This window comes from Cucurbita pepo, chromosome LG17 (assembly GCF_002806865.2).
Source record: "Cucurbita pepo subsp. pepo cultivar mu-cu-16 chromosome LG17, ASM280686v2, whole genome shotgun sequence".
NCBI lineage: Eukaryota > Viridiplantae > Streptophyta > Magnoliopsida > Cucurbitales > Cucurbitaceae > Cucurbita > Cucurbita pepo.
The window spans coordinates 6,736,117-6,746,592 of record NC_036654.1 but is presented as its reverse complement, the minus strand read 5'-3'; the positions used below and the strand labels follow the sequence as shown (position 1 = coordinate 6,746,592).

The following is a 10,476-nucleotide window of genomic DNA, read 5'->3' as shown; positions in this document are numbered from 1 at the left end:
AAAACGAAACATTTTTGACAAGGATATAGAAACTTCTCCCTAACAGACATGTTTTAAAACATTGAGGGAAAGTCCAAAGAGGACAATATCTGCTAACGATGAGCTTGGACTATTACAAATGGTAACAGAACCAGACACCATGCGGTGTGGCAACGAGGACGCTAGGCCCCCAAGGGGGTGGATTAAGAGATTTTACATTAGTTGAAGAGGGGAACGAAACATTCCTTATCAGGGCGTGGAAGTCTCTCTAGAAATCATTAGCGGGTCTTCATAGTCAACACATACTTTTATAGCGAACCGAACCGTCAAAACTTCCTTTTTCTTGTAGTCAACTACAAAGCATAATTCTATAAATACGACACTCACTCCAAATTTCAAACAGAATCATCATTGTTGAATCTCAAACATTCTAATCATATCTTTACTTGTAGCTAACACTACACTAACGCGTTTAGAATTTTTCCAAAAAAAAAAAAAAACTATTTTTAAAACTAAAAAATCATAAGCCAAAGGTATTCTTGATTTGCGTGCTTTCACAATCTATATGGGTGTGAGCGAGTTGAAATAAAGAATATGAAACCATCAAAAATTAAGACATAGCAAAAACGTCGAACGGGTCATATCAGCACATAGTAAAATATTTTTATTACTTTTTTAATATATAATTAAGACAATACATTATTAACTTTTTAATTTTATATAATTTTTTAACCCTATTATAATTTTTTTATTGCAATTTGGGAATCTAAATAGATTAAATAAAAAAATAATCCTATTAATTATTGTGTAATATTCGTTTAAAAAAAATAAAAAAATTAATAAAAAATAATTTATTATTTTTGTATTATATAAAAAGAAAGATATTTGGAAGGTACACGGTGGCGGCCATCAGGATCAGATAATCTGAAACGTCGGCAACGTCACCGCCTAAATCACCCAAGATTCCTCTCCCATTATCCATTGATCCGTATCTGCACTAATCACTCACCGTTCAAACGATGACACGTGCCGCTTGATTAATGGATCCGACATTGTATGACGGTCACAGGCAGTGATGGAACGCGTGTACCAATAAGTCACCGCGCACGAGTGGCTTTGTTTTCCTTTGCCCAATATTGAACGCCCCACTAACCACTCTCTTCATGACTTTTTTTACCATTTTTTTCTTAATTTCTATAAAAATTTAAATTTATTTATTTTTATTATATTTCGTAAAATCTCGGGTCGGTTGCAAGGTATTACAAAGCTAACAATATCTGCTAGCAGTCAAAAATTGTCTGTATAATCAATTTGACCATTTGAAATCACGTTGGAATCTTTTCAATTTTATATATAATAAAATATTTATTTAAGAATATAAAATTATTTTAATTTTTTTTTTATAATTATATGTTTAATGCGAAGCTAAATCGGTTTTATATTTTCAAGAACTTCCGTTCTAGATGACAAATCATATCATATACTATATGATTGGGCGAAAATGTTATCTACAAAATAATGAAAGGGAAGTCAAGAAAGATCACCCAACTTTTTTGACCGTTACTTAATTATTGAGTTCATACATATAATTTTGATGAACTCGTCAAAATATATATATATATATATATATATATAATTAAGTTTAAAATTTTATTCTTACTAAATAGGATCGAAGAATATCTCTTGTGATAAAATTAGAAACTTTATAGTATTAATAATTATGATAAGCTTCTAGATAATGACGTGACATATTCTACCATTATTTTAAAATTTGTGATCTTTCTATCGTCGTGAAAAGACTACTATAATAAAAAAAAAATGAATAAAAAAATATATATTTTTTCTTTTTGAAGAATTCAATCGTTACTTTTTTTATATTATTATTATTGGATAAAAGTCTCACATCGGCTAATTTAGAGAATGATCATGAATTTATAAACAAACAATACTCTCTCCATTGGTATGAGGCGGTCTGGGGAAGCCCAAACCAAAGCTATAAGAGTTTATGCTCTAAGTGGACAATGTCATACTATTGTGGAGAGTCGTGTTCGTCTAACTATTAGTATAGTAATTTGAATATAAAATAAATTAAAATAAGTAATTTTTTTTTTTTTTTATTAATTGATTAATTGAGATTAGGTTAGAAAATGAATATATAATTATAAAGCATGTAAATTGTCGCTTATTTTTCAAACTGGTTACTCTTTTGGATTATGCATAAAAAAATGAAGACCAAGTCAAAGACAATTGGTCACACCAACATAGTGACGTAATATTTCCACCTCCCTAGGTTAGATGAACATTTTAGACAAAAACGAAAGAAGTATAATGATGTGGGCGAAGGACGTTTAGGCTGGAACGGGATTATAATCCTCATTCCATATCCCGTGCAGCTAATGAAGAACAATCTCTCTCTACTTTCTCTCTCATGGTCTCTGTAATAGTCGACTCTATGGGTTAAATGAATATCTCTACTCGTTGAGGATTGTTGGGAAGGAGTCCCACATTAACTAATTCAGGAAATGATCGTGGGTTTACACATAAGGAGTAGAGCTTATGCTCAATGTAGACAATATCATACCATTGTGGAAAGTCAGGATTCCTAACATGGTATCAAAGCTATGCCCTTAACTTAGTCATGTCAATAGAACTTTGTGCCTCTAAGGTGTAGTCAAAAGTGACTTAATCTTGATCAATGGAAGGTTGTTCGAGGGCTCCATAGGCCTCAAGGGGAGGCTTATGCTCAAAGTGGACAGTATCATACTATTGTGGAGAGTCAGGATTCATAATATGGTATCAGAGCTATGCCCTTGACTTAATCATGTCAATAGAATCCTGTGCCTCTAAGGTGTAGTCAAAAGTGACTTGATCAAGGGGAGGTTGTTCGAGGGCTCTATAGGCCTCAAGGGGAGGCTTATACTCAAAGTGGATAATATCGTACCATTGTCGAGAGTCATGATTCGTAACACTAATCATATGAGTCATCAGCCGAAACTAGCTCAGAACAAGCAGCACGAGCCATTGATAACAACTTTTTATTCTTTTTTAGTAGGAGGGGTATGTGATACTTAATGATAACTTTAGAATCCAAAATTATTACGAAAAATCTAATTTTTTTAGGTTGAATCTCGATTAGAGTAACCAAAATGATATTGTATTGCATCTTTAAAAAGAAAATAAAATCAAATTAGGTAGCCGTTATTATGTTCTAAAAAAACATTAAAGAAATCAATCATCAAATCCACGTGGCAAAATTCTTACTTTCAAACTACCTGCGTTGACTGAAATTAATCATCACATGTTAATAAAAACATAAATTTATTTATTTATTTAATTTTAGAATAATTCGTGTTAGGCTTACAAAAGTTTGTTAAAATGGAATTAAACACTTTAAAAAAGTGATTTCTCTAATAATTAATTATATCATTTTTTGAAACCCATCTAAACTGACGTGTCCATTTCTCCCCCGTAAACGTGGCAGAAGAAACTTGCTGATTCATGTACTAACTGCCACGTCACCCTTTCATTTGTGGTCTCTTCAAGATCCACTTCCCAAACGACATTCATTTCCTCCACAACTTTTATATTTTAATTATTTATTTTAATTTAAATTATTGATTTTGGACGATTTTTTCAAGAAAAATGTACAATTAATACCTAATCATAATTACTTTAAATTATTATTTAATAATTTATTAATTTATTATAATTAACTTGAAAATAAAAATTATTTAAATAATTATAAATATAGAAAAAGAAATTAAAACAAAATAAGAGGAAAAGGAGAGTGAAGGACGATTAGGGAACGTGTGCCTGCCAACAATTCTAGTGGGGCCCACCGACCACTAAAAAAAATACATAAAATTTAATATTAAATATTATGGAACCCCTACATCAGGGGTCCCACTTTTCTACTTCATTTCTTTATATAAAGCCTTCCCATTAACTCGTTCCTTCTACTCCTCGCTCAAGAGTTAATTTCCATTTATTTCAATCCAATGGGCAACTCCGATTACGTGTATCCATCGGCGGCGACGGAGGGCGGCGGCGAATGCTTACACAGGGCGGCGATTCCACCGCCGCAGCCGTTCGTTAAGTCGCTGAAGAACTCTTTAAAGGAGACATTCTTCCCGGACGACCCACTACGGCAGTTCAAAAACCAACCGGCGGCGAGGAAAGTGCTGTTGGTTTTACAGTACTTTTTCCCGGTGTTGGAGTGGGGACCACGTTATCGTTTAGCGCTACTGAAATCGGATCTTATCTCCGGTATCACCATTGCTAGTCTCGCCATTCCTCAGGGGATTAGCTATGCCAAGTTGGCTAATTTACCCCCCATCCTCGGCCTTTGTGAGTAACTAATCACAATTTTCACAAGGGTAATTTCGGAATTACCACACACTAATCATAATTAACGTGTTATTAATACAGATTCCAGTTTTATTCCGCCGCTGATTTACGCAATGATGGGAAGCTCGAAGGACTTGGCCGTCGGAACCGTGGCGGTGGCGTCGCTTCTCATTAGCGCGATGTTAGGGGCAGAGGTTAGCCCCGCTCAAAACCCAACTCTTTACCTCCATCTCGCGTTCACCGCCACGTTCTTCGCCGGAGTCTTTCAAGCCTCGTTAGGCCTGTTAAGGTAAAGAATACATCTCTATTAGTATCAGTCATAAAAGTAATATTAAAAATTTATACTCAAAGTGGACAATACAAATACAAATACAGACTAGGATTCATCGTGGATTTCCTATCACATGCCACCATAGTTGGGTTCATGGCGGGTGCAGCTACAGTGGTGTGTTTACAACAGCTGAAAGGCATCCTTGGGCTAACCCATTTCACTCACGCGACTGATCTCGTCTCGGTTCTCCGCTCTGTTTTTAGTCAAGTCGATCAGGTTCGATCACATTACGACATGAACTTATAATTAGAAAGGTGTTTGGCTTTTGAGCCCTACACCACGTGGGTTGTCTTAGAATTATTAGAAATTAATTATTTAATAATAATTATGTTGATTGGATTGCAGTGGAGATGGGAAAGTGGAGTATTGGGATGTTGTTTTCTCTTCTTCCTGCTCGTCACCAGATATTTTGTAAGTAGAAATTAATTAATTTACCAATTTTATATTTTATTTTAAATAATATTCCAATTAATTAAATTAATTAGATGACGTGTCACATCTTACCCGCCACCTTAATTAATTAAAATTTAATTTTAATTTAAAAAATAAAGAATTTAAGAATATAAGGTTGGTGGAAGTAGTTAGGAATCATTTCATTATTACAATTATTAATTTTCTAATTTCTAATTTGCTTATTTATTTATATATATTTTTTTAAATAGATAAGAATAATAAAGAACCAACTTCCATTATCTTATTTTTATTTTATGCAAATTTATTAATAATTTTCGAAAATAAAAAAAAAAATGATTTTGTTGGATTGTAGAGCAAGAAAAAGCCGAAGTTGTTTTGGATATCGGCAATGGCACCTTTGACGTCGGTGATTTTGGGAAGCCTTCTAGTGTTTCTCACTCATGCGGAAAAACACGGCGTTGAAGTGGTAAGCTTTATAAGATTTTCAACACTATATGAAAAGAATTTTATACTTTAGTACTATAATTAAAAAAAATTAAAATTATGATGTCATAAATAAATATAATTTCAAGGGTAATTTTGGAAGGGATAATTATGAATAATTGTTTTATTATTTTGTTTTTGTCCACTTGAAAAAGAAAAGGGAAGTGGGTCCCACTAATAATAGAATCTGTTTAATTGGTTTGGACCTTTTTTTTTTTTTAATTAATTAATTATTTATTTATTTATAAAGAAATAAATATTAAGAATCTAAAGTGTATTTTAGTTTAGGTTTCAATGTGCGTATTTTAGAAAAACTGTCTGTACAAAAGATACTGTCTTATATTCTTTCAGAAAATAATATTTTAATTTTTTTAATTTTCATTATTATTATTATTATTATTATTATTATTTGACAGATCGGTGAATTGAAGAAAGGGCTAAATCCAGTGTCGATTACGGATTTAGTGATGGTGTCGCCTCATCTTTCCATCGCTATTAAAACCGGCATCATCACGGGTGTCATTGCTCTCGCGGTAATTATTTTATTTTATTTTATTTTATTTATTTTAATAAATCATAAACTATTTAATTTTATTTAATTTTATTTATTTTAATAAATCATAAACTATTTATTTTTGTTATTTTTTTAGTCTTGTCATGCATCAAAGTAATTTTCTTTTAATTAAATAATTAAAATAGAAAATATTTAATTTTCATCGTTTAATTTTAAAATAATTAAATAATTTGTATTTAATTTTAAAATAATTAAATAATTTGTATAATATTGTACTTTGGACCCTAAGCTCTTATGATTTTGCTCTGGACTTGACTAAAGAGATTATTCTTTTGTTTATAAACTCATAATCATTTCCTAAATTAGAGCACGTGGGACTTTTATCATCCAACACCTGCTCTTGAACAAAGTACACCTCCCATTAATCGAGGCTCGACTTTTTTGGAGTCTTAGTCATTTTTTATTGCCTCGAGGAGCATTTTTTTGGAGTCCTTTGTTCAACATTTGAGGATTTACCAATCTGGCACTTGGGGCATGACTTTGATACCATGTTAGACGAATACGACTTTCCACAATGATATGATATTGTCCACTTTGAGTATAAACTCTCGTTGAAATGAGGTTCGGTGATGATGAGCAGGAAGGAATAGCAGTTGGAAGAAGCTTTGCGATGTTCAAGCATTACAACATCGATGGCAACAAGGAAATGGTAGCCATTGGCACCATGAACATGGTCGGCTCTTGCTTCTCTTGCTATCTCACCACTGGTATAACAAAAGACAAACCCTTCCCTCTGTTCTTAATCATTTCTGCTTCCATTTCTAACAAATCCCTATATTTCCAGGCCCGTTTTCCCGATCGGCCGTGAATTTCAATGCAGGATGCAAAACCGCGGTTTCCAACGTGGTAATGGCCATGGCTGTGATGTTGACGCTGCTGTTTTTGACTCCTCTGTTTCATTACACACCTCTGGTCGTGCTTTCTTCCATTATCATTTCCGCCATGCTTGGTCTCATCGATTACGACGCCGCTATTCACTTGTGGAAAGTCGATAAGTTCGATTTCCTTGTCTGTATTGGTGCTTATGCTGGTGTCGTCTTTGCCAGTGTTGAAATTGGCTTGGTCATTGCGGTATGTTCTACTTTTTCGGTGTGCTCGTAAGGTGTTTGTGAAAATGCCTAGCTGAATTTCCTTCTATGTTATGTCATTTTTAGTGTCCTACAACAACCCATTACTACTCACTTTTAGCTACATTTGTTATGACTATTGACAACATTGGGGACTACTTGTTGCAGGTGGCTATATCGCTGCTCAGACTACTTTTGTTCGTCGCAAGGCCGAGGACGCTTGTGCTCGGAAACCTTCCTAATTCCACTGTTTACAGGAATGTCGAGCAATACCCGAATGCTGGGAATGTTCCCGGCATTCTCATACTTGAGATCGACGCTCCCATTTACTTTGCTAATTCCAGCTACTTGAGAGAAAGGTATCCCATCTATCTATCACATTGGCATATGTCATTGACAAACATTGCAATGTTGACTTCTTAAGTACTGAGTGATTCATTAAACTACTATGTTTTAGGATTATAAGGTGGGTTGATGAAGAGGAAGACAGGATTAAGGCTTCAGGAGATAGTACCTTACAATATGTCGTATTAGACATGAGTGGTAATTATTGGATCTTCATCTTCAAATGTTGAAGTGCACAAATGTGTTTGTTATTGTGTGATACAGATCTCTCAAAATTAATCTTTTTTTCTTTTCAGCTGTTGGAAACATTGATACGAGTGGAATAAGCATGTTTGAAGAGATCAAGAAGATTTTAGACAGAAGGGGGTTGAAGGTACATTATTTCACTATCAAAACTTCCATTTTTTTTCCACCTGCATGCTCTCTCTCTTTCAATTCTAATGTAGTTTATGACGTGAGATCTCACGTCTGTTATGCATTTTAAAACCTTGAGGAGAAACTTAAAGAGAACAATATCAGCTACGGTGGGCTTGAACTGTTACATATGAAGTCCACAAAACCTCTCTCTTTCAATTCTGAAATAGTTACTAAATTGATGATGTGAGATCCCACATCGGTTGATGAGGAGAACGAAGCATTCTTTGTAAGGGTGTAGAAATGTAACGACCCAGATCCACCGCTAGCAGATATTGTTCTCTTTGGACTTTCCCTTTCGGACTTCCCCTTAAGGCTTTAAAACGCGTCTGCTAGGGGAAGGTTTCCACACCCTTATAAATTGTGGTTTGTTCTCCTCCCAACCATGTGGGACATCACAATCCACCCCCCTTCGGGGTCCAGCGTCCTCGCTGGCACTCTTTCCTTCCTCCAATCGATGTGGAACCGCCCCTAAATCCACCCCCCTTTGGGGCCCAGTGTCCTTATTGGCACACCGCCTCGTGTCTACCCCCCTTCGGGGAACAGCGAGAAGGCTGGCACATCGTCCAGTGTCTGGCTCTGATACCATTTCTAACGACCCAGATCCACCGCTAGTAGATATTGTCCTCTTTGGGCTTTCCCTTTCGGGCTTCCCCTCAAGGCTTTAAAACGTGTCTGCTAGGAGAAGGTTTCCACACCCTTATAAATTGTGGTTTGCTCCCCTCCCCAACCAATGTGGGACATCACAAGAAACCTCTCCCTAGAGGGGGGAAGCTCGAAAGGAAAAGTCCAAAGAGACGATATCTGCTAACACTGGGCTTGAGCTATTACATATGAAGTCCACAAAACCTCTCTCTTTCAATTCTGAAATAGTTACTAAATTTATGATGTGAGATCCCACCTCGATTGAGGAGGAGAACGAAGGTGTAGAAACCTCTCCCTAGCGGACGCGTTTTAAAAACCTTGAGGGGGGAAGCTCGAAAGGGAAAGTCCAAAAAGCATTCTTTATAAGGGAGTAGAAACCTCTCCCTAGCGGACGCGTTTTAAAAATCTTGAGGGGGGAAGCTCGAAAGGGAAAGTCCAAAAAGCATTCTTTATAAGGGAGTAGAAACCTCTCCCTAGCGGACGCGTTTTAAAAATCTTGAGGGGGGAAGCTCGAAAGGGAAAGTCCAAAAAGCATTCTTTATAAGGGAGTAGAAACCTCTCCCTAGCGGACGCGTTTTAAAAATCTTGAGGGGGGAAGCTCGAAAGGGAAAGTCCAAAAAGCATTCTTTATAAGGGAGTAGAAACCTCTCCCTAGCGGACGCGTTTTAAAAATCTTGAGGGGGGAAGTTTGAAAGGGAAAGTCCAAAAAGCATTCTTTATAAGGGAGTAGAAACCTCTCCCTAGCGGACGTGTTTTAAAAATCTTGAGGGGAGAAGCTCAAAAGGGAAAGTCCAAAGAGACGATATCTGCTAACAGTGAGCTTGAGCTATTACATATGAAGTCCACGAAACATTTTTAATGACAAACTTCGTCTCTCTGACTCAAAGTTCCTTTTGTTTTCCCATCTATGTAGATAGTTTTGGCGAACCCGGGAGCTGAGGTGATGAAGAAGCTGGACAAGGGGAAGTTCATTGAGAGCCTGGGACACGAATGGATCTATCTTACGGTGGCTGAAGCTGTAGCAGCCTGCAACTATATGCTTCACTCTTGCAAACCAAACCCTGAAACTGATGAGAAAACAGAAGCATGGAACAGTGTGTAAGACATGGAATCTTTTAACTTACAAGGAAAGCAAGCAGACCATGGAACAACCTCTGTGAAGTCTCAAGCTGAAGAAGTTAACCTCCGGGGTAATTTTTATCCCCCTCTGGATAGTAGTACACTTACTGGTCAAGATAGTATCATATATATCTATATATCTCTATATATATCTATATATGTATGTGGGATTTGTATTGAAAAGGGGAGGGAGAGATGATATGGTTGTGAGGAAATGCTTGTAATGTTATCCCGTGTTTTCTCAATCGAATTAGTAATTGTAAAGTTTTAGCTCGAAAGAATGCTCATCCTTCAGTCTGTAAGGAACGCATTTGCAAAACAAAACTGCAAAAAGGATTGTTTTGTTAAGCTCAGTATGCTCAGCCAATTTGGTCTCTCTTCATAACGCACATAGGCCATAGCTCCAAGGATATGGCACTATAACGGCCCAGATCCACCGCTAGTAGATATTGTTCTCTCTAGGGCCATTTCGTGGGGATGTTCATGTTAGACGAACACGACTCTCCATAATGGTAGATATTGTCCACATTTAGGATAAGCTTTCGTGACTTTGGTTTGAGCTTTTCCAAAAGGTCTCATCTCAATGGAGATAATATTTTTTTATTATAAACCGAGGATCATTCCTAAAATTAGCCGATGTTGAACTTTCATCCAACACCTCCCCTTGAACAAAGTACGCATCTCCTTAATCGAGGCTCGACTCCTCTTCTTTTGGAGTCTTAGTCATTTTTTACTATGCCTTCGAGGCTCACGATACT

The 10,476-nt window shown here is 36.0% G+C and overlaps 1 protein-coding gene across 1 annotated transcript; it reads left to right on the top strand.

Annotated features, from left to right (window-relative positions):
- The first annotated feature begins 3,929 nt into the window (after positions 1-3,929).
- Positions 3,930-9,996, top strand: LOC111778209 (sulfate transporter 3.1-like). The gene is made up of 12 exons (XM_023657900.1): positions 3,930-4,326; positions 4,408-4,615; positions 4,702-4,873; positions 5,003-5,068; positions 5,424-5,537; positions 5,971-6,087; positions 6,709-6,835; positions 6,913-7,199; positions 7,364-7,554; positions 7,653-7,738; positions 7,837-7,913; positions 9,513-9,996. Exons 1-12 carry the CDS (start codon positions 3,978-3,980, stop codon positions 9,699-9,701), a joined length of 1,983 nt encoding a protein of 660 aa, XP_023513668.1. The 5' UTR covers positions 3,930-3,977; the 3' UTR covers positions 9,702-9,996.
- Positions 9,997-10,476: the final 480 nt, after the last annotated feature.